This window comes from Kogia breviceps, chromosome 4, assembly GCF_026419965.1.
Source record: "Kogia breviceps isolate mKogBre1 chromosome 4, mKogBre1 haplotype 1, whole genome shotgun sequence".
NCBI lineage: Eukaryota > Metazoa > Chordata > Mammalia > Artiodactyla > Physeteridae > Kogia > Kogia breviceps.
In genome coordinates this window covers 70,621,226-70,646,632 of record NC_081313.1, presented here as the reverse complement: position 1 = coordinate 70,646,632, position 25,407 = coordinate 70,621,226, and the positions used below count along the sequence as shown (strand labels likewise).

The 25,407-nt window shown below is 37.3% G+C and overlaps 1 protein-coding gene across 50 annotated transcripts in view; it reads left to right on the top strand.

Annotated features, from left to right (window-relative positions):
* The window catches only part of MEF2C (myocyte enhancer factor 2C), a 170,175-nt gene that overhangs the window by 84,899 nt on the left and 59,869 nt on the right, over positions 1-25,407 (top strand). For all 50 annotated transcript variants that reach the window (XM_059063142.2, XM_067031308.1, XM_067031295.1 and 47 more), the window contains one exon: positions 7,747-7,950. In XM_059063142.2, the coding sequence (XP_058919125.1) occupies positions 7,747-7,950 (204 nt within the window). The remainder of the gene's footprint in view (positions 1-7,746; positions 7,951-25,407) is intronic.

The following is a 25,407-nucleotide window of genomic DNA, read 5'->3' as shown; positions in this document are numbered from 1 at the left end:
AAAAAGTCACCAAATAAAGTCAACACTCTTACCTAAAAACAATTATAAAAAATATGATATGCTCCAATTTCACCAACAAACCCACACACAAAATTTGACCCAATCCAGTTTTTCTCCTATTCATTTTTACCAAATGTACATTTTTACTATAAGTTAATGTGACAAAAAAGAAAAATAACTGTGAAATTTTCCTCTCTCAGTGGCAAACTTCTTATTAACATAATTTGAGCGTGCATGGAAATTCATTTTTAGCCATTCAGTTTTGATTGCAAACAAAAATGAGTAATTATTCCATCCATCTATCCATTCATTCATTTAACCAATATTTAGCCAAGTATTGTTCTGGGACTTCAGGTTACAAGAGCAGACAGGAGATGTTCCGGGCTTTCAAGGGAAACTTGAGGTTTAGTTGAGAGAGCAATCTTTTACAGCATGTAACAAGAAGTGACTTAGCCTGATGCATCAGAAAAAAAATACTACCTACCTTGAATAGTGTTTCACAGTCAACAAGTCACTTACACGTGTGTGTTCCTTAGTTTAACTCTCATCAAAACTCTGTAAGATACCTGTTATTACCTCCACTTTACAGGTGAGGAAACTGGGGTATGGGTAAGTTAAACAGTTTACCCGAGACCAAGGACACACGGCTCATACATGGCAGAGCTTAGACTTGATTTTCAATTCCCATGTTTTTGCTTCCACAGTACAGAGCCCCAGTAATGATGCATATATACTGCTTCTTTTAAAATATTTTGGGCTTCCCTGGTGGCGCAGTGGTTGAGAGTCCGCCTGCCGATGGAGGGGACACGGGTTTGTGCCCCGGTGTGGGAGGATCCCACATGCCACGGAGCGGCTGGGCGCGTGAGCCATGGCCACTGAGCCTGTGCGTCTGGAGCCTGTGCTCCGTAATGGGAGAGGCCACAGCAGTGAGAGGCCTGCGTACTGAAAAAAAAAAAAATTTAATGTGAATTTGCTATTTTATCAATCTGGACAGTTGTTTTTCTGTGCATTTTCAGCACTATACCTAATTTAATATTGTCTACTCCAGTTCTTTACAGTCTTTTATATCTCTTCTAACTACAAAAAGAAAGTGATCCAGTTTTATTTCTTGGAATATTAAAATTAGAATGACTGTGGTAACATATTGATGAGATTGAGTAACCAAAACATAAGACATTCTACAGAATGAAATTGCAGAAGTAGATTCTTGTTGTAAACTGTATTCCATTCACTTTAATCTTCCCCTTTACCCAAAGGTCTGTGCTACGTAGGCATAGAATCTGAATATCTAAATCTGGAATAAATCTTTTAAAGGTATCTAGTCCAGCTTCCTGTTTAATTCAGGAACGCCTTCTAGACCTTCCTTGATATGCAGCCCTACCTGAACATGTTCAGGAATGAACTGCTTCTTACTTCATGAGACTAGATCCACTCTTGGACAGTTCTCATCACTAGGTTTCCCCCTGTTTTGAACCTCTTTATGATTTTCAGCAATGCTTTCTAACTCTGCTCTATAGAACAAAACAAACACCTCATCTGCCTCTTTACAAGGCCACGAAGTCTGCAGATCTTGGAAAGTGTTTGGCATTTCTCTTTTAACTCTGTTTTTCTGGGTTAAACATTGCAGATTCCCTCAATGATTTCTCCTGCAAAATTTTTCTCAGACCCTACATCGACCTGTTTGCCATCCTATAGATGCTCTAATTTTGTCAGTGTCACCCAGTGTCTTCTTAAAATTCTCAGAGCTGAATATAGTACCAAAGATTAGTTAGTGCTGACTAACTAAGAGATCATTAGGATAATTAGTTCCCGTTGTGTAACACTATAACTTTAGATCCTTTTCCCAAAAACAGCTATCCTGTTAGTTTTCCTCCAACCTGAAATTATATAATTCTGGGTTTTTTTTAATACGAATGAAGACTTTAATATTACCTCTGTTTCTTGTCGTTTGTGACCCAGCTTTCTGTAGAGAGAGCCATGTATGTATAAAGACTCTACCATCTACTGGGTTATCACCCAGATTTGTGTAGTGCGTGGATCTGATAAGCAGGCAGGCTTCATCTTCATCTACACCACTGATAAAAATGGTGCCTGGGACTGGAAAGTTACTCTTGAACTCTGTGGCCCTTTGCAAGAGACTGTCCTTAAACTTAACACCAATTAATTCATATTTAAATCATCTATATTACTAGTAGCTAATCTCAAATATATAATAGTGTGATGAGAATTTCATCAAATACATTGCCAAATACATGTTCTTTAAAAATCTGATCTCATTAGAAAGTTCAGTAAATGTTTGCTCAATGAATGCAGTCATTTGAATTCTTAGCTCCTCTCCCCTTTACCTCTGTATCCTGTGATTGTAAAATTCAGTTTTTACCTTCACACTTTTCTGTCCTTCATGGTGAGTCATCAGGGCAAGGAATAAAGACCACTTTTCTCTGAACTTTTTGAATTATATTTTTCTTTCTTTAAGAAAAGTAAAACAATAAATTGTCAAAAAGACAAGTTTAAAAATTATCTACTTTTAGCAGAAAATTTTATTGAGACATTCTGTTTCAAATAGAGTATTTCCATTCCATAATCCATTCATTCATTGAGTATCCATTGGTCAGTCTTTGTGAGGCCAGAGGTGGGGTTTTCAGGGAGCTCAAAAAGCCAGCAGGAGAGGCAGACTCAAACAACCAATCAACTCTGTAATATTAGAATAAGTCTCATAATAAAGGTTTGTAAAAAGCTCTAGAGGATAACAATGAGGGAGGAATGAGTGTTATCTGAATGTGACAATGAAAGCTTCATAGAAGAAGTTGACATTTAAAGGGAGCCTTACAGCACCATGGGAGCCTGCCAGCGGCCAGATGGAAAGGGGGAGGGACGTAATGCCATGATCAGCTTTCTCTGAGTACAAGATAAGAAATAACCAATATGGTAGGTTTCATTTCATATTCATCTTGATTGGGTTAACATCTACCGTTATTTTTCTTGCTCAGTCTAGAAGAAGTCTAGAAGAAGTCAGAAAACAAAAACTGAATTCACCCAGCTCTGAATAAAAATACAATTCAGATCATTACACATGACAGGAAATATAACATTATTAACCAAGGAATATATTCTGATTCAAATGAAGGAAATTCCTTTGGAGCTTTAAGGAATTAAATGACTGTTTTTCCTCCAGCCATGAGGATGAGACATGAACAAGGGAGATATATATTTACATGTAGTAGAAGCCCGAACACCCAGCACCAATGTCTGATGTGGAGAACGCTCAGTCAGTATTGGTCGGCACAATGTTTGGCATGTAGAAAATGCTCAATAAAAATTGCTTGAATTACTTTCATGTTTCTGTAAATAGATTTTCCTTATTTCTTTATAAGGAATATAAATTGTATGGAGCTGTATTTAAAGAATGTTCCTTTTCTCAATTTCAAATTCTAATTTCAATTATTGATTCATACCTAATAAGTTCTAGAGTAATTGTCAGCATGAGATGTGTGATGCCTGCCCTTATGCTAGGATTTAAAATTCGAGGTTAATATAGAACTTAATACTGAATGTCTTAATAAAACATCATTACATTTGAGGCTGTTTCAAGAGGTAAAGAAAAAAACAAAAAATGCTCAATGTTTACAGAGTAATCTTGCTTTCCATACATATATTACATATGAAGTCTCTTTAATTTTGAAAACTAAATGTAAATTATAGTGCCCACTTAAATAATATTGGTTTTATTCTCTTCTTGGTGCACCTTGATGGATGTAAATGCTAGAAAAGAGCATCTCTTTGCCTAACTGCTGTAAAAACAGTTTTCCATCTCACCTAAGGTTCAAAATATGTTATTGAAATAGAAATGGACTTGTCCCCATTACAAACAGTTGTCAAGTTATGAAAAATGTAATCATTACAATACATTATTATATTTAAGTATAAAAGCTCTGAATTGCAATCTTTGTCATTGAGTGGCATATTTTAAACGAAGGGTAATATCCCAGTTCTCTTAAGAAAGCTTAATGCTGAAAAACAATTTTATCTAACTGTGAACAATGAGAAAAAGCATTATAAAATACATTTTGAGTATGCTATGAAGAATATGAACATAATACAGAATTAAACAGTACAATTAAGAGTAGGTTTTGAAGATATTTTGTTAAATGCTTTAATATAGTCATCATCATTTCAGTTTGCAGTTTTAATAAAAAGAAGCCATATGCACTGACTTTCTGACAGGTATTATTAAATAAGTATGCATTATCCAGCAGCCTATTTGGTTACACAAAAGTTGAGGAGTACCTAAAAGTAAACACAAATAGTGGCTTTAATGATATTTCTGTGCTGAAATGTACTTTGAGGGTGAGTGTTGTAACGTGCTAAATTCTGAGGTTTGAGTACAACAGAAACCATACTGTATCGAGACATTCCGCCTACAGTTTGTGGTCATGAAAGTCTGATTAAAAGTGGTTTTAGATATATGAAAGTATTTTGGGTCAGTGCCTTCTGCATTGAACGTACTCTGTAGCCTACTTCACTAAACAAAATACCAATGTGCAAGTATATTTGCATAACTAAATTGCATCTAAGAGAATTATTAAAAGACATTTTGTATAAATCTGTATAATTAATGGTGATACTTTTTATCCATTCCAAAAAGATAGTCTTTATTTAGCTCATTCCTAACACCAATCATGACTCATCTGAATGAACCAGAAAAAAAAAAGTTTCTAAAGTAGTATGATAATCAGATATGAAAATAAAACACTGGCTATATTTTATAAGAACAGTTTAATAAGACAGTCAATAAACATAAAACAGAAGGTGAGACACTAGAAATAAAACACTAGCTATATTTTATTAGAAGCACTTTAGTAAGACAATAAACATAAAACTGAAGGTGAGACATTGGTAATCATTACAAAGAAAAATTATCCCAGTTGCAACATAAATAACATATCTTAGTAGATATTGACTAGCCGAGGTGGGCTGGTAAATACCTAAATGCTGTATTTTCCAAAGAATGATCAGTGGGAATTCCATAGTTCAGCTTTATCTTTCTATCAGGAAGACTGTAGTAAGATCCTCAAATAGCCTTGATCCAGGACGCTTTGAGCCACTAAAGCAGGTATATTTTGTAAGTTCGTTTCCTGTAAGTCAACTAAGAAAGGGATGAGAACTAAGATTTATTGAGCTTCTACTTTAAACACAAAGCTTGATAGTGTACATATGTTATTTTATGTGATCCTTGCAGCAACCCCACGAGTAGGTGTTATCTCCATTTTATAGATGAAAAATCAAACTCGGAGAAAAATCAAATTTGAAGAAGTTAAGTGAATTTCTCATGGCTAATAAATAGCAGAGCAGCATTCAAATCTAGGGTCCCCTGAATCCAGACCCCATGTTCCTCCCTTTCTGTCATGCTGCCTTCAGTGCAGACGTGATTAAAGAATATAATCATTATTAAAGTGTAGATTTATCTTTTTAAACTTCTGTTTATGAGTTGCTAAATAAAAATTTGGTGGGGAAAGCTATCACAGTTTTTTATAACATACATCACTTTGATATTTCTAAAAATGACATAATAGTTTTCTCTATTTCGTTTTTTATACTACAGATTTTTAACGTGTGCTCATTTGTCCGCTGTTCTAGGCACTGGAGATACAGCAGTGGACAAAATAAAAATGGTACATGCCCTTGTGGAACGTGCATCGTAGTGGAGGAGACAGACATTAAACAAATGATCACACACAAAATTATACAAGTTATAAAATATGATAAGTACTATAAGAAAAAAATAAAGGGTGATGGGTAAAACAATAAGTATTAACAGAAGTGTGGGGAAATAAGGAGACCAGGGAGTCAGCTTTTCTGTCTGCTAGTCCACACTTCCTGTCAACACATTTATTTAGGTGTGTGGGATAGGGGACATTCAAAGTCCACTCAGCGGTCTCTAGTTTGGGTGACTGAGTTTATGGTGAGATGGGGGACCCAGGAAGGGGAGCAGATTCGAGGGTGAAGGCGAGTTTGGACTGTGGGGGTTTGAGATTCCTAGGACTTTTAGATAGACACATGAGTGGAGGACATCCATGGGGTGGCTGGAGACAAAGAGAAAGCTAAGGAGCGGGACTCTAGATTTAGGAGTTACACCCAAGTAGGTAGTAGATAAAACTGATCTGACCTCTGCAAGATGGGTTGGATTTGAAGTTGAGGAAAAAAATTTAAATAGTCACCTTTGAAAATAATAACGAAAAGTCAGTCAGCATTTCCCAGGGTAGATGCCTCAAAAACCTGGTTCAGAAGAATGATAGTAAGTGTTCCTCGAAATAAATAAATTAGCAAATAAATCAACGTTCTGTCAGCAATAAGTTTGGGAAGCAGGGTAAAGTTTAAAAAGTTCTTCAGCCTTTAGTATACCACTGTGCCTCATTTCCCAGACATATTGGACCATTGAACTTTTTGTCTTAAGGAGTATTTTGTAGAAATAATATTCTACAAAAGACCTGCTGGGAAACACTGGACCATGAAGTATAAAGGCTTATACTTAAGAATGTTCATGTTTTTGGGTGGGCAGTCTGGAGTTTAATCAAGAGAAGACTGAAACTGGAAATAGTAAAATGCATATTTGCACTGGCAGGTAGAAGTATTTGAAGCCAGGGAAGGGAGCTGTTGTAGCCCGCCCATCAGGAAATGGCAGTGACAAGAGTGAGGTTTTGAAGATTAGGATGAATCGAGAAGGGAATGGTTTCAGACAGGGAGATCGTCTAGGACAGGAAGCTGATAAAGACATGAATGATAGAGATGCCTGGGAAATAGACAAGAAAGTGTGAACCTGAGAAACATTTTGAGGGAAGGAATTGTGGGACTTGGTAATAGTTTAGAGTAAAAGAAGAGAAAGGCAAAGATGGCAATACAGTTTCTGGCTTGGGATACACAGAAGAATGAAACCAAAACCCTAACAGAGTTATGGCTAAAGCACTTCCCAACTCTCTGCTGAATTTCTAGAAAACAGAATACAACTCTGTCTGAAAGTACAGTCATATCCCTTCAGCGTTTTCAGTTCAATGGCATGAGACTAAACAGTTTTGAGAAATTTTGAACATAGATCTAAAATACTATGTCCATAATGTCATGTCCAGTCTTCACGTGGCCAAAAAATAAGCTCTGAATTTATAATTAAGAAATATGCTGGGCTTCCCTGGTGGCGCAGTGGTTGAGAGTCCGCCTGCCGATGCGGGGGACACGGGTTTGTGCCCCGGTCCGGGAAGATCCCACGTGCCGCGGAGCAGCTGGGCCCGTGAGCCATGGCCGCTGAGCCTGCGCGTCCGGAGCCTGTGCTCCGCAACGGGAGAGACCACAACAGTGAGGGGCCTGCGTACCACAAAAAAAAAAAAAAAAAAAAAAAAAAGGAAAGAAAGAAAAGAAAAAGAAATATGCTAACCCTGCTGAAATTGACTCTTTTAAATCTTGAATTGCTCAAAGAAACATGAACAGTTCTCTGGTCACCTTCATTAAAATGCCCTACAGTAAATCTGGCATTTACAGTTTCACATTCAGCAGCAAGCTAGAAATCACACATTTTCGAATTCTAAGCAGAAAGTAGTTGTAGATTTATTTGCTTTCTTTCCAAATGTGTTAGTGCCCGAGGGCTCTGACAACACACGTTGTTTTACAAAGGAAAAAAGTACTGTTTTATTTCTAAAGGCATGCTTTTTTTTTTTTTTCCTTTTTAAAAGAACGTGCCTGCTTTCTTTTTTCCAGGTGACATTTACAAAGAGGAAATTTGGGTTGATGAAGAAGGCATATGAGCTGAGCGTGCTGTGTGACTGTGAGATCGCGCTGATCATCTTCAACAGTACTAACAAGCTGTTCCAGTACGCCAGCACGGACATGGACAAGGTGCTGCTCAAGTACACTGAGTACAACGAGCCGCACGAGAGCCGGACGAACTCAGACATCGTGGAGGTGAGCGCGCATGCGTGCCTGGTGAATCCCAAACAGGCAGAGCCGCGGGTGTTCAGACGTCCCCCTCCCTTCCCCCACACACAAGCACATCTTCCTTTACCTAAGATGTTCATATTCCCACAGGTGTACCCAGGTTTATAGCCCCAACTATTACTCCACCCTCTCTCTTTCTCAAAATGCAAGTTAGAGCGGTATGGTAATAGGGCCTACATGAATCTGGTCCTTGCTAGAAATCAGGCACCTGTGTCAAATTATTAACCTCATCCTTCAAGAGTCGTCATTGTCCACTGCAGTGTCAGGCCACCAGAATGGGGAAGTGTGGCCAGGGGATGGCTCGCCCACATTTTAGATTACTTCTCATGATTTCTTTTAAGTATATGCTAGTTTCCCAGCAAAGAAAACAAATATTTTAAAATGAGCTCACCCCAACTTTTCATTTGTTTTTCATTTTATGTCTCTTCTTTCTAATTCATTCTTCCTAATGTATTCATGCTGAAGGAGTAAAGGCAATTATTCTCCTAGAAATCTTTTCCCCAAAATTATATCATTTAATATAGCACTGTTAATATACATGGAATCAGAAATCTGATGGAAATGAATTTCTAAATGTTACTTGGTATTTTATCAAAGTTAGATTTGAAACATTGTTCCATTGTGCCAAAAATAATAAGCATGGTGTTGAAACTCAAAAATATTTTTGATTTGTTAGCATAAGTAACATTGTGTACAATTTTAAATGCTTCTCACATGTATCCTATTTAAATGTTATTGCCTTATAGTACCCTTTGTAAGCAATGAATACTAAACCAAAAAGGAAGAGGTGTAACGAGGTATATGTCCCCGTTATACAGAGATATAATGCCCCCATCTGTCTATTTTCCTCACCTATCTATCGCCTGTGGTTTCCTAGATTGTGACTGCTTTCCCAGAATTAGGAGAAAATAAATGTTTCAAAAGTATGTATTCAGCATCAATCTGCCAGAGTACAAGTTATTCTTGCCATTGCTTAAATTGTTTAAATTGGTTAAAAAAAAAATCTAGTTCTAATCCTGATCAAACTAATCTGCCTCTCACATCCATCTTCTCTTTACCTGTTATAATTGTCTAAGATTAATTCTCGTTTCTTTACTTTTATTTGGAAGTTTTTTAAAAGTATTGAGCTGATCAATTAAATGTTTTTATTTTTTGCCTAGTAAGGCCAAGCAGATAATTTCAGAGAAACAAAAGTAGATGATGAGTAGACCTAATGTGGTGTGTATTTAAAATACTTTCAGATTTGCATTACTACATGTTTAGTTTTTCATTGACTGATAATTTTAATTGTGGGCTTGCCTTGATATTGAAATTTAAGATCATTTAGAAAACTTACCTAGTATGTATTTCAGATAGTATTTTATTCATGTACACATATAAGTGTGAAAATACATAAACATAAATATTAACAGACAGTTGTCAGTTGTCAAACCTCATGAGTGCTTTCATGTGCATGCTTGTGTACATTCACATACATTTAACATAAGTTCTGAACAGAAAACAACTCTATACTCAAAACTCCACCTCATTACCAAAATCATTACAACCAACATTGCAGGGTAACAAAAAAATCTGAATTGGAATTTGTCATCAGACTTGAACTGCTCCAGTTCTTAATATGATGGGAAGTGCAGTAGAACCATATTAAACTAGTTGAAAATTTGTTGGCTTTTAAAATTTGTCTTCTAAGGAGTTCAAAAATCTATAAAATTGTATTCTGAGGGCTTTGCTCAGGAATATACTATGTGGTTTAAAGGAGATTTAAAACTTCACATACTGTAGAGATTTTCATATTCTTGGACAGATGGGTATCTGAGCTAGACTTCTTCAAGGTCATGAGAAGAACATTGGGTTGAAAGTCAAGGGACTTGCACTTGAACCCTTGTGTTGCAGTCTTACTGGGTGACAAATGAGCTACTTCTCCCTGGGGGGGACTGGGGGGGGAGTTTTCTCATCTCAGAAATGAAGGCAGTGAATTTGAAAGTCTGTACAATGTAATTCTTTAAAAAGCAAAAACAGAGTAAAGTAGCAACTCCACTATTATCCTGCACTTAACATCAGTAGATGAAAGTTGTGAATCTCTCAAAACAACCTTCTGAGGCTCCTAGACCAAAACTAGAGATGGTTTGATTCTTTGGATGAAATTAACATACACGTCTAACACACTGTGGGACTGCCCTGCTCAACTACGTGAAGCACACAGTCTTCACCCATTCGGCTTTCCCACACTTTAGTAATAACTGAGATGATGGAGAAAGAAGTAAAGTGGGACCCCTAAGCTTGACAAAGTTTATACCGTAAAAATACATAGAGTACTCTCTGAAGTGCATTTCACTGAAATCAGTATGCTTGAGATACTTGGTGGAGAAGAGGGGATCTGGGTAGGAAGCTGCGTTTTTAACGAGTTTCCCAAGTAATTCTTATACACACTAAGTTTGAAAACCTCTAGAAGACTAAGACATAATTGTGTGGGAGGCTAAGAACCTGTGATACCTCAGGGACTTGAGAAATCCATTCTTAGAATGGATCTAACACAAAGTTGAAAGTTAGGGTAGTTTACTACTCCTGGGTAAAATTTTAAATCCTATTTATTTTAATTTAATGTAATACGGTTAACTGAGTAAGTTTAATGAGGAGCATAATATGTTTCATGAAGGGTCATTAGTTTTTATTTCCCATTTGGACCATTACCCCTCTCCCTTAACCTTCTGAAAAACAGTTTACTCACAAGAAAAAAAAAATTGGCGCAGAGAGAGAAATAATATGATTCCCAGCATTCAGACTGAAATACAAATTTCTGGGCCGTACCAAAGTAGTGTTACAGGGTCATAGGGAATTGTGCAGCACGTGGGTGTTGAAAAAGATTCCTTCTTTTAGCAAAAAAGCTCTTCGTAATTATCATATCTTTGCTTCATAATTAGCACTACTGTTACAATGGCGCAAAGACTTACAAAGACTTAATAGACAAACCGGGATCTTTTTTTATTATTATTACATTATAATGCAGCTTGAATATCTGTTTAGCTACAATATATAAATATGCCAGATTTTGTAAATGTGTTAAATTTTTAATCCATTGGTTAGAAAAAAAACAAAAAACAGTTATTGTATTAAAAGCACTTCCTTTGAAGAAAGTCCATTTTATTTAACTCTGTGACAAGTATACTAGGTATTTATCCAAAATGCTAGCTTGTGAGGCTGTGGAAATTCAGTAGGGGCTCTGATGGTATTAAGGAACTGCCCCCTTCATCTCTTCCACCTGTCTGGTGCCACGCCTGGTTCTCTTAGCTGCCTTCCTGCTCTCACAGTTGATGCTGAGCTCTATTCTGGAAGGAGATGTGGCGTTGAGCCCTTCAGGATGACCTGAAGACCGCAGATCCCACGGAACATGCTGTAAGCCTGTAAGGCCATTCCTTCACTCAGTGATGATTTAGCAGGCACCAGCTTATGCTCAGCACTGGTCATGGAATTCTGAACCAGGAGACAGGCATTTGTCTGTCCGTCTCTCTTCCTCTCTAGCCTTAAGGATATAAAAAATATATAAAAATCAGCTTGGAAACGATTGGAGGGCAAAGGAGCAATAATCTCTTTAATGTAGTACAAGCTACTGAAAGGAAGGCTTAAGCTAAACAATTTAATAAAACTTTCAAACAGGTCATTGATCACCAGATCATTCCAGGTGACCCTTGGAGTGATAGAAGTCCCAGACAGGTCACCTCCATATCCAGCACATGTTTTCTAACTGCAAAACCCATATGGGAGCATCACTTAGCACCCTGCCAGGAGGGAGCCTCTCATCGCTCAGTGACTCAGTGATTCTGTTGAGCTGCTCATCCAGTCTGGGCCAGTGGCTAAGAGACTAAGTGTGGACATGAAATAAAACACAATGCCCCCTGCTGCTCCCTGGCAAATCAAAAAGATGGATGTAACACTTACAGAAGGAACCTTTGATTCACAGCTCTCTCAGTAGAAGATTATTGGCTTTTTTTTTTTTTTTCAAATGCAAGGATGGGAGAGTGTGTGTGTGTGTGTGTGTGTGAGAGAGAGAGAGAGAGAGAGAGAGAGAGAAGAGCGGGGGTGGAGAAGAAAGTAAGGGGAGAATAAGAGATGATATTTACATGAAACTTTATTTTCTGTTACCTGATTCCTGTTTAGATTTAAAGACTTCTAAGAACAGTTGTTCCAGCAAAATATCTCCTTGCACGATAATATGTAAGGCCTGAATTGGGTCTGAAAAGGCCTTAAAATAGCTTATAAACTTCAGTGTTCCACAGTGCTACTGGAGGTTATCAATAAATTAACTACCTTTACATAGTTGGTGAAAATTAAGAACAATTTTTGTAGAAAAGCAAATGCAGTAAATAGTGGAATTGGACTTCTTTACAAACTCTGTATTACAAAATTCGTAAATAGATGTAAAATATAAAAATATGTCTCTTTTACTTGAGCTTTCATTGTATCTAACCCAATTAAATAGGTTCCAATTTCATACTTATATAAAAATATAGATACATGACATTATTTGTATGCATACTTTATAGATGTATATTACATAGCTACTTTTCTTAAAGAAAAAAGCACATTCACTTATTTGTTTGGTCATTTGTTGAATTTTCATTCTTTCATGTGTTCACTGAACTAAGATTGGCTGAATTCCTGCCATATGCTGTGTGCCATGGAATGCCTGGAGATATGAACATAAACAAGGCCCCTCAAGGACTCTTGGTCCTTAAGATTGCTCACAAGGCCATGCATGATCTGGCCCCTGTATTTCTCTTCCTCTCTAGCCTCACCTTTTGCTATTTCCCTCCAAACAAACCCCCCCAGTTCCCATCCTATACTCAAGCCACCTAATGATGTTTATATCCTTCAACTTCTCCAAACCTTGTTTGTTTTGTCTTCAACATTCCTTACTAGGCCTTTACTTGGCTTTTATTTATCCTTCATTCAAGTCAGGTCCCAATTTATACTTTTGGAAGTATCCTGGAGATGCCTTATAACTTGTGTTAGGTGCTTTTCCTGTATTTTAGTCATAATATGTTCTATTTTTCCCTATCAAGACACTGTTGAAGCTGTTATTCAATTGCTTGTTCCACACTAGATTTTAAACTCCTGGAGGGCGGGGACTTGCACATTTTGTTTACTATCACATCTCCTGGGCTTTAATGTGAGGTCTAGAGAATGTTAGGCCATCAGAATATATTTGTAGAAAAAAATAAACAGGGGAAGACAGTTATAATAGGATATAGCCACATGATTATCATACAGCCTAATGTTATTCATTGAAAGTATGAAAAATATTTGTATAGCTCCAATGAAAGTTTATTAAAATTTTATAAATTTTATCAAAGCACATCAAAAACTACAGTAATGTAGACCTGTGCCATCTAATACAGTAGCCACTAGCCACAGGTGGCTAGTGACTGTCAAGTGGGACAAGGGGAGATGTAGAATGCATTGATAACCAGAAAGTTCTGTGAGACAGCACCGGTCTAGACTGAAAGATGAAAAGGGAGGCATTTAAACTAATGGTGTTTTCAGATCAACACCAGGATTAATCCTTCAATATGAAATTTGAGCAGTGCATTTCAGAAGTGAAGAACTGTGTAGCCTTGAGATTTTAGAATCCAGAACATAAATGTTCGAGAGATACCAGTTTGGAACTAAACACTCCTCATAAAACTGAAAGCACATTTTACCCCTCACACCAATAACCACGCAGTCGATCGGTAAACTCACTGTCTGGTCTGAAAGCACTTTCAAGTTGTCCAGGCTGATGGAGCACGGGCCATGTAAGCTAGGTAATGTGTGCTGCTTTTTTTTAAAATGTGAAGCTTGTGAAGGTTAAGTCTTTCTTGTTACTATTTTAAACTTACTTGAAGCAACGTGGGCCAGTAATTTAACTTTATAATTAGTAATTAATTTCTTTAGAAAAGCAGTTTTTTCAGGAACTTAGAGAAGTAATATTCTTGAGCTACGTTAAAAATTCTTCTTAGGTTGCTATAAATTATATATAAAATAGTTTTATTGTGAGTAGCTCAGTAACTCTGCCCTGTCCTCTGTTAAACCAACTCTATAATTGCTTTTCAATAGATAGTATTGAAAAATGAAGAAAGGATTAGTATATTCTGTAAAGATTTAAACCTTCAGTGTTGAGGCTTCTAAGGAAAACGAGAAAGAAGTGATTTTTGTAAAAAAAAAAAAAAGTTTTGTATATTTCTTCTAAATTGTAATGCTCATTTTTGTTTATATATCTTTAAAAGACTTTTACTAGTCCCTGTAAATCATATTTATATTTGTTCCCCAAAGTCTAAAAGGAGAAATGTGTCTAAAAATATATTCATATTTCTCATTTCTATCACAATGGATTTTTATATGTCAAATTTGAAAATCCATTCCTTTTTAAAAATAATGCTCTTGCTTAATTTGCATACGTTTTGTAAACATGAAAAGCTGCTTCACATCTCAGTTATTAAGAAAATCACTGTTGAACAAACGAAGTGCATGTTAGATTATTTAAGTTATATGCACAAGTCAATAAAACTGAATTTCCTCTCATCTCTTTCACTGCACAGCTCTAATGGCTTAATACTAACACAGAGTCAACAGAAAATTGTTTAATAATAGTAGGAGCAGAAAAGACAATAGGTTTCAAAATACAGCCTTTTGTCAGTAGTGAAACTGCTTTATCATTATCAACATCACCATTTTATCATTATTATTTTATATGAACCACCTTGAACTGGGATAGACCAAAGTCCTCATGATTTTTTTTTCTCATCATCTGAAAGTGAAAGGGGGAAACATATTTAGCCTGGATCATAATCGTCAATATTTAATGATATTTACAGAGTTCATGGAATGTAGAACTTGGTGTTGGACAGCACATTTGAACCAAATGTTGCATTCTAGCCCTTGATAGCCCCTAGGTAAAAGTTACATTGTTTGGTTTAAAACATATCAAATAAGATATCAAAGAGTAGAACATCTTTACTTCCTCAGGATTGGTATTAAATATATGGCTGTGAAATATTCAAAAGTGAAGTTTTAGGAACAATTTCAGAGCCCTGCCTAGAGTCAGAATAGAAGATAATGAGTCTTTGTTCAAAGGATGTTTATTATTTCAACTGACTCACTGTGTTTTTTTAAATTATTATTATAAATCTATTTCCCTTCCCTAAAGGAAATGATGATATTTTAGTTATCTCTGTAACTCCAACTGCCAGCTCAATGTATGGCATATTGTAGACATTTAATAAATATTTTATATATATATATATATACACACACACATACATATTTATATATATATATATATACGTGTATATATAATATGTATAAAACAACTTACTGATGATCATTATGGTATAAATATTAAAATTTACCAAATTGCGCTTCCCTGGTGGCACAGTGGTTGAGTCCGCCTGCCAATGGAGGGGACACGTGCCCTGGTCCGGGAGGATCCCACATGCCGCGGAGCGGCTGGGCCCGTGAGCCATGGCCGCTGAGCCTGTGCGTCTGGAGCCTGTGCTCCGCAATGGGAGAGGCCACAACAGTGAGAGGCCCACGTACCGCAAAAAAAAAAAAAAAAAAAAAAAAAAAAAAAAAAATTTACCAAATTTTCTTCATTGAAGTCAGATAGGTTCTAATAGTAATAAAAGTGAGAATCTTTCAAGCGAACCAGAGATGAATAAAGGTTGTTGCTGTGTAAGAAAAAAACACATAGGCACAGGAGACCACATAGAAATATTCTTTGTAGTCCTGGTGGAAAGCAAAAGACTTTCAGACCAACCTATATGGATTCCTGGGAAAAAGAGACACAATGCTAGTACTTTGGCCAGGATCTGACAAGAGATATCAGAGGGTCTCAAACAAAATGCCTCTGGCCCCTTCTGAATCACTGGGGGAGCTAACTGAAAGGCTGATTCTGATTCAGTGAACATGGGACAGGGCCCAAGAGTCTGTATTTCTGACAAGCTCCCAGGTGATGCTGACACTGCTAGTCTGTGAACCAAGCTCTGAGTAGCAAGGATCCAGACTTCCCTTTCCAAATATCTATTTTCTCCAGCATGGAGTTTGAAAGTACATTTCTGAACATTTATCATACCGTAAAAAGAAGGTTTTTTAAAACCGCCATTTGGTGAAACTGACTCTTGAAAGCAAGTGCGTTACATTTTTGGAAGTACTACAATATAAAAGGCCTGTCATCACACAGTGAGGTGAGCACTGCTTCTCCTGGCTACCTCCCTTGTGAGTGCCCATCAGCTGGTAGTGGCTCCCTAGAGCACGTGTTGAGGGAACTTCTGAGTTCCAAACCAGACTCGGCAGGCAAGTGTGACATGAGTGGTTGGGCGTGTGTGCTGTGGATACAGAGAGTAGTGGCAGCTATGCTTTCCTCATTATCCTCATGAGCAAAATAATTCATAGGACATTCTGGGAAAAGACTCCAGACTCGATCATTAAAAGGACTATAATTAGGCAAATGCTGCATATGCATACAACAGATTGGATGGATAGATTATCTTATTGGAAATATATCTCATTTTACTAATAGCTGGTTGGCATGTTATCCAGTCATGTCTCAGCGGCATTTAGTGTATTCTGTGTTACCCTGAAGTTTAGCCACCTGATGGAAGTTTTGAATAAGGAAAAAAAAATTCCCTGTCAATTATTTCTAAAGGTCATAGAGTTAATGACTAGCTGAGAGGTTAATTAGATTCTGAAAGCCTCTTCATATCAATTAAATCTCTTATCTTTATGTTTTAGTAAATAAACTCAGTAACTGTTTAGAGCTACTGTTTTAGGATAAGAAATGCTGTCAACAGTAAACCCTACAATGGGTATTTGGGTTTTTTCCTCACGTATGATAAAACATTATTACAAAAAACCTTATGTATGAATTAAGAATAGTAACTCTTATTCAAGAATTTCTGAATTAAAAACTTTATTTGGGGGGCTTCCCTTGTGGCGCAGTGGTTGAGAGTCCGCCTGCCGATGCAAAGGACGCAGGTTCGTGCCCCGGTCTGGGAAGATCCCGCATGCCGCGGAGCGGCTGGGCCCGTGAGCCATGGCTGCTGAGCCTGCGCGTCCGGAGCCTGTGCTCCGCAATGGCAGAGGAGGCCACAACAGTGAGAGGCCCGCGTACCGCCAAAAAAAAAAAAAATTGCACAAAAACTTTATTTTTTGAAATACCATGCAAATTACTCCTTAGTCATAAACAAATGGCATCACTGTGACCTCAAGAAAACCATTTAGGGAAGAAAAACTAAGATCAGAGTTACCCTGAGAATGAGCTGCAAATCTAAATCCGGCCCCACTCTGTTCCCCACTCTCTGTTCTCTAAACTTTTGGTTTGAAAAGTAACCAAACCCTTTTCAAGGTTACTTGTACACATTTGTGAATAAGTAATATATTTAGTGCTTATGGCTGACAATTACATATTCAGTCATTTCTATCATGTGAATTATTTTTGGATAATATAACCAGATTTCAGATGAAATGAAACAGATGTGCACTAATCATTAAGGTACCCACTAGCTGCATGTGCCTATTTACATTTTAATTAATTGAAATTAAATAAAATTAAAAGTTTAGTTCTTCAGTCTCACTGGCCACATTTCAGGTGCTCCATTGCCACATGTGACTAGTGGCTCCTGTATTGATCAGGATAGGGACAGAAATGTTCATCACCCCCGGAAATCTTCTATTGAGCAGCCCTGATGTAGGGGTGAAACTGGCAAATCTAGCATTCTTATTCATGAGGTAACTAGCATGATGGTTGATGGATACAGCCTAATACAACACCCGTAAACTGGAGAGGCTGCACCCAGCCATTCCATCTTTCATTTCCACGGCAGGCATTGGTTGCGTCCCCACTGGGTGTCAAGGTCTGTGCCAGGGCAGAGAGAACTAATTAGGAAAGCTGGGTCACTCAGCGTTTACTCCTAGGAACAGAATATTTGTTAAAGTAAATGGGGTTCTTTGGAGCGAGATGAGAGGATGGAGGGAACACTGAAGCTGAAGTTAACCTGAGGAAGAAGAGAAAATGGAGGAAGGGACAGACAGACAAACAGACGTAGGGGAGCAGAAGGGAGACAGGTCAACTGTAAATTTTTCCACCAGGAAGGGAACGCACAGCCATGAACAGGTTCTTCTAATGTTTCCTAATTAAGTATGTGAGGAATTTTATCTTCACCTGGTCTTTTTGATTGGGTTCTCCTTCAATGTGGTGGTTCTGAATTAATTTCACATGGCGAAAAAGAAAGCTGCAGAGTGATTTTCCTAAAGAATGTTTGTTGATGCATTATCCTGAGACTTTAAATTTTACATTTGGGAAATAGAACTTTAAAATTCCCACAAATCTGGAAAGAAATTAAGTTCTAGTTGTGGCACCACACATCAGTTCTGTAACGTGGGGCGAGTTATTTAACGTTCTTGGGCTTCAGATTCCTCCTCTGAGTATTGTGGACCCTGACCCATCCTTCCTCACAGGACTGTGGTGATGATTACAGGCTATAAAAGATGTCAGAGCCCATTGTCAACTGTTAAGTTAGATAAGGTGTTTTTATTTTCAACATCAAGGGAAAAGTTCAGGTAATTAAAGATGTTTTACCAAAGGACAAAGAAGAAGCAAATTAATAGGTATATTAATTTTATATTGATAGGTATATCATTTAATAAGTATTGCATTTTTAAGTAACTATAGCATTTATATAAAGTAAGAAGATCTAATAAAGGTCAATGAATTGATTTTCTTCCACAAGCATTTGTGAAATGTTCCCTATGTACAAGGCATTGTGCTGAGTGCATTAAGAAATGCGGCACTGACTATGACACGCCACTGCCCTCCGGGGCCGATACCCCATTGTGGACACAACGTGCACAGTATTTGTTCTCTCATTCAGCAGATATTGATGAATGTGAAGGCCCTGTGCCAAACATTGTGCTAGTTACTGGTGATGCACCATGACTCTCCTACCCAACAGTCTGAACCACGATAAGACTGAGAGTACAGTGGGATAACTGAAGGAAACGAAAGTAATTACAACTGTGAGCACCTGACAGCATCCACCTCATGCTGGATTACAGATGAAAGCACAACTTTGGGCTTCCCTGGTGGCGCAGTGGTTGAGAGTCCGCCTGCCTATGCAGGAAACACGAGTTCGTGGCCCGGTCCGGGAAGATCCCACATGCCGGGGAGCGGCTCGACCTGTGAGCCATGGCCGCTGAGCCTGCGCGTCCGGAGCCTGTGCTCCGCAAAAAAAAAAAAAAAAGATCGAAAGTACAACTTTGATAAGGAGAGTAGGTTGATATGCTAAGCCAATCTGCAAGTCATTTATTCCCATTTAAAGTAAAAGTGAGACTAATAAAGGTAATGATATAGAGATATATAAATGCCTGTGTACACACACACACACACATCTATGTGTATGTGTGTTGGGTTGGCCAAAAAATTCATTTGGGTTTTTCTGTAAGACCTTATGGAAAAACCCAAACGAACTTTTTGGCCAGTCCAATATATATAGCAGCCTTTAATTTTGTTTCCCATTGGCATTGGACTTTTTAACATATGGTTTCTCTGTAAATGTGGTTACAATTTTTAGGGAAATTCTATAGAATACAAATGTTTGAAATATGCAGTCAGTATATTACCTTTAAGCTTGATAAAAGGGTCTCTGGTGTTGAGAAAGGAAACCTTAAAGTTACATTGGACATCCTCCTCTGAACTTTACAGAGGAGGTTCCCCCCACCCCTCTTCCTTAAATTCTAAAACATGCTACATCTGGCTGAGAGGCTGGGAAATTGTTACATGCCTGTGTAACATTCTTATAACCTAATAGTTCTACAACTTTTCTTGCAGTTTAATCATTGGAGAATGTTCTTTGTTTTTGCAGTCACTGTTTCACATAGTAACAGCTTGTTGTATTTTGGTCTGTTTGCCAGAGGGAAGGTTTATTTTTAAAACCCTGAACTCTGAATTTTTCTTTATTTTTCCAAGATTGAAAGCAGCTGAAATGCCTGGAGTTACAGGTTGAAGGCTGCTTTACAATATGTGAAGGGAAGCTTCTTTCCCTCCTCCCTTTGTGTGTGTGTGTGTTAAAAATTTTTCCTAACAAATGTCTTCTAACTGGTAGTTGTCTAAAAATAGAAAACTGCCTAACTAAAAATAGCCTGGCTCTCTTTCGAGCCAAGGAAAATGGAGAGGAATAGGCGTGGAATAGAAGGCTGAGTAATCCAGTTCTATTCATTCAGAGAAACCTTTGAGAATGCGGGGGATGATAAAGTGCCCTCCAAAAACCACAGGCCTGACTCTCCCTTCAGACTTCTAGGTGCCAATAAACATTTTAGCCCCAGGACACATTTTTTCTTTCTCATAGGTTGTAAACATTTTCTGAAAGGCAAGGCTTTGTTTCACAGAACCTGACAAACTTCCATAACTAACTAACTTTCCTAACGTCTTAAAAATTCATATTTAATAACATGTATTTTCAAAGAGCATCTTAAATGAAAGTATTGTAAAATAATGTACATAGTGTAATAATTAGGAGGAAACTGTTATAATAAAAACCGCTTACTGCTTGCAATTAAACTTGAAACTTTAGAGTTTCGCAGAAAGAAAATTATCCTGTGACTCATTGTAGCTAAAGAGAGCAGCTGACTTATTTTAGTTTAGCTCCCCTAGATGTAAAATTCTTTTGTTAAGCATATATCCCCTTGATATACCAATAGTCTCTTTCTTACAGCTATAGTTTTCATCCAAGCAGATTTTCACTTTTAATTTTTTTAATGGAGTAGAAACTACTTTGAAAAAGAACATTTTGAGAGTAGTATGGCTTTCAGTTTAGAGAAATGGAATTGAGTAAGCCATAAAAAAAAAAAATACATAAGCCAGTTTTGCAATGGTAACGCCTTCTTTTTTCCATTTTGTTTTGCTTCAGTAATCTGAATAACCAGGTCAAACATAGCAACAGGGTGTGGAAATGTCAGCACAGTTCATGGGGTTATAAGGGTCTGAGCATTGTTATGTTCAGTTCCTGTAATGCTGCTGGTGATAAGACTCTTGAGACAAAGGATGATAATTGATGGAAAGAGACTTAAATCATTGCTAGAAGAATCAAGGTCCTTGTATCTGTGTACATCGATTCTTTTGGTCTCCTTCCGTCTTGTAAAGCATTTTGTCATCTTGCATGGTGGCCCCCTACTGCTCTTTGTAATGGATGCAGACCACAAGTGATTCCTTCATGCCGCATACAGGGTGTAATTGTGTCTGTGTGGTGTATTAGTAATTACCAAGCTGAATTCCCATATTGTATCTTTACTGCAGGCATGGAAAAATAGGACATACAACCCTGCATAGCCATTTTCAACCTAGATAGTGAGCCACTTAGAGCTACATTCCAGGGACAAAGCCTTTTATATGCACAACAATTTTCATTGTTGAGTCATTTGTGCTATGCAGGATAAATTCAGTTTTGGAAATAATTACCTTTGATAATATATTCACTTCTGACTTTTTAGCAAAGCCTTTGTAATATGGAAAATATTGCTATTTTAATTGCTAAAAAGTCATTTTAACATTGCTAGACAACAGTGATACTAGCTAGAATAACCATGCTAGACTATCATATGGAGAGAACAGTGCATGAATTACTACATAGAACAGATTGTATAATATTCATAAACATTAAATAATTGTTAGCATTTTTACCTTACATAGGGATACTTTCATATATAATTTATCCATCTTGGCTCAAGCATTGTTAAACTTCAGAAAAAGCTGACAAATTTTTGTTACAGTGAGCAGATATAAATTAATAATTATTTCTTTGCTATAAAATTTGCATCCATTCTTTATATATTTTGTAACGAATATTGATTTGACTACCTCCTAATCATTGAGGATTTGCAATGTCTACAGTATTATTTATCTGTAATAGAAGCCAAAATAACACAAGCAGGATGTTTTAAACATGAAAAGATGTGTTTATTCTATGCACCAAATGCTTATAATGACAGTTGAAAACTATTAAATACAATAGCAAAGAAATTAATGGCTATTTCATAGTGATAACCAATGACAGTAGATTTATTTTGTGAATTATCAAAGCATGCAAGGTTTTAATTCCATTTTTACCTCCAACTTTAAAAATGGGTTTCCAATATGTATATTTTAGAAGTTTACTTCCACTTTTATCTGTAGATGTTTTTATTTTAGCAATAATTGTTAAACTCCTAGGATGTACAGAACTTTATAGTGATGCTAGGAGAGATATGTTTGGAAGACATGATCTGTGACCTCACAAAACTTACAGTCTAGCTAAGGTAGAAAATACACATGTGAGTCAACCAGACAAAACAACATAACAGGCATTATGAGATATTGGCGGGGGGGTGGTGCGCAGCATATAACGTAGTGTTTGGGAGCATCAGTCATTTTGCAAACTGGAGCTAAACTGCCTAAGTTCGTATCCCTCTCCACTGCTTACCGGTTGTATGTCCCTGGGCAAGTCACTTAGGCACTGTTCATCTTAATTTCCCCATTTGTAAATGGGGTTTAATAATAGTACCTAGTACATAGTTATTATGACAATTAAATGACTGAACATTTTTTAAATGCTTGGAACAGGGTCTGGCACATAGTAAGGTTTATGGTGATGATAACTTGTAATCAAGTAATACCTATAGGAAGTAGAATATTTTAAAAGTCAGGGAAGATGGCCATGATAGGTAGTCACTTTTAGGCACAAACAAGTCAAATGCAGAATGGTGGTTATGAATTGATGAAGAGGATGGGGGCAAACCTTTCAAAAGACCAATTATGCAAAGATCCACAAGAAGAAAGGAGCAAGGGCATGAAAAATATTAGTTTGATAAGAATAGAAGATTCACGTACAGAAGGAGCAGTAAGAAAAATGGCAAGGGAAATGAGGAAGAGGAGGAAATAGGTAAATCACAGGTAAATGTCTGGTGCAGAATTAGGTGCAATACAGGAGGTATGAGAATGATACTGTATGGTCTCAAGCAGTAGAATAGCATAATGACAGCCAATTCTTGAGGAAGATTCTACTGGAAAATGTAAATAGATAGAAGCAATATAATTGTAAAACGTAGATGTGCCAAAACATTTTAATTTGTAAAAGTAACGTGTATGTGTACATGCTACAAAGCCTAAAACTTTTCATTATACTTAATTATTTTAAGCCATTTATGTCATCCTATGAACATCTATGATGTTAATAATGATTATAATATTAAAAAGTTGTTTTGGGGGGCTTCCCTGGTGGCTCAGTGGTTGAGGGTCCTCCTGCCGATGCAGGGGACACAGGTTCGTGCCCTGGTCCAGGAGGATCCCAGATGCCGCGGAGCGGCTGGGCCCGTGAACCATGGCCGCTGAGCCTGCGTGTCCAGAACCTGTGCTCTGCAACGGGAGAGGCCACAACAGTGAGAGGCCCGTGTACCGAAAAAAAAAAAAAAAAAAGTTGTTTTTGAAATATGCATGTAATTTCAGTTTGCACTGATAACATGCACATAGATTTCTCTGACTAAAGATGATATGTCAGCTGTAGTGTCTCAAAGGAGGAAATTATCGAGACCTCAGCAGGTGTATTTAAACTATATAAGCTTCTCTAGGTTAAATTGAAGAAGTAATCAAAATCTATAAATTTTGAAGTTCCTGATGAAGTATGTGCACTTTGAATGACCACATAAACAGGTCAGGATTCTGGATACAATACTGCCAAATGTAAAAACTCTATCCTTACACTTTCACATCTACAATCTAAAAGTCCAGCCTTTTTTTTAATTGTTGTTTTTACTGAAGTCTAGTTGATTTACAATGCTGTGCCAATCTCTGCTGTACAGCAAAGTGACTCAGTTATACACGTAGAGACATTCTTTTTTCATATATTCTTTTCCAGTATGGTCTGTAAGACAGCACATGGTGTGGGAGAAGGAACAGATGCAAGTTCTAGAGAGTCAGACAAGTGGGTTTCTCCCACTTTCATAAACTCCATTCTCTAGGCAAGTTTCTTAATCTCCGCTGAAGTTTAGCTTCGGAAGCAGTAAAACAGGGATAGTAAATCTTGCTTTTGGTTTTTTTATAAGAATTCGCTTATATAAGGTATATATATAGCCATTAGCACATGTTGGGCGCATGATGCCCATAATCATGTTACTTCCTTTCCTGCTGCTCCTTAGTCCTGCATGTGTAAATGTAGGCAGTATTTTCTAACTTTGTACTCTCTCTCTGTCTCTCTGTCTTTTCTCTCTCTCTTTCTCTGTCTGTCTGTCTGTCTCTCTCTCTCTCTCTCTCTCTCTCTCTCTCTCTCTCTCTCACACACACACACACACACACACACACACACACACACACACACACACATTCATACCTTGGATATTGACTCCAGTATATTTTGTGATTACATTCAAACAAAATGTCACACTTTGTAAATTGTTACATATAATTACTTGTGTAATAAAGTCATGAAATTCTTCAGAGATAAGATCTTCGCTATACAGATTTTAAAACTAGGGAAAAGGAAGAGAAAGGTAAAAACTAGGAGTCACAAGTAACTATTAACTAAAGCCAAAACAATTGAAAAAAAAAAAAAGGTGGAACCTTGTCAGATAGAGGGGCTTTCCCAAGTTCTGTTGGTGAACGCTGGTAAATAGAGTTAGGATAGAATTTATTCCCTGGTGTTCCTTTTGAACTACCATGTATCCAGGGAAGAACAGAGTGAAAAGAGAGAAGGGGGGTGGGGGGAGGGAGGGCATGAGGGGGTGAGCTTAATTGAGGTTTTAAGGCAGTGAAAGTAATTAGCAAAGCTAAGACAAGAGGGCCCTACACTACTCGTTTCTTTTCTGATGCAAAAACAAATAATTGATTTCATTAAAATACTAGCCAGCCAACAGTGTTTCTTATGATGATATTGTTAGCAATAAAGTATATCTCTCTTACATCATTTCTAGCTTGTATCTTTGCCCTGACTCCCTCAGTATTTTGATGGCAGTAACAATACGTGCTCTTGGAAGTGAGCCAAGCACTCTAAAGTATTACACATTTGGCTTAGTTCCAAGTGAACAGGTGTTTTAAATATTCCAGTCACATACCCACAATGTATATTGCTACTGGGGAAAGGATATTGTTTCTGAACCACTGATGTTTGACACTCTCCTCTGAACCACACCTATTTTGCACTCTGAAGACCTAGCAAAGATGAATTGTGATTTGGGGAAAGACAACCATCAGAGCCCTAATATTACCTACAGGAGGTGCAAGAAATTTATAGTTCTGAACTCTGCACCTGATATCTGGTTACTGAGGCCAAAGCAGATGCTGACCAACATTCAAAGAAATGGGGAAACATTTTAGTGCTTTCCATGATTGAGTTCCTACGAACATGAGATATTTTATTTATATCAGAG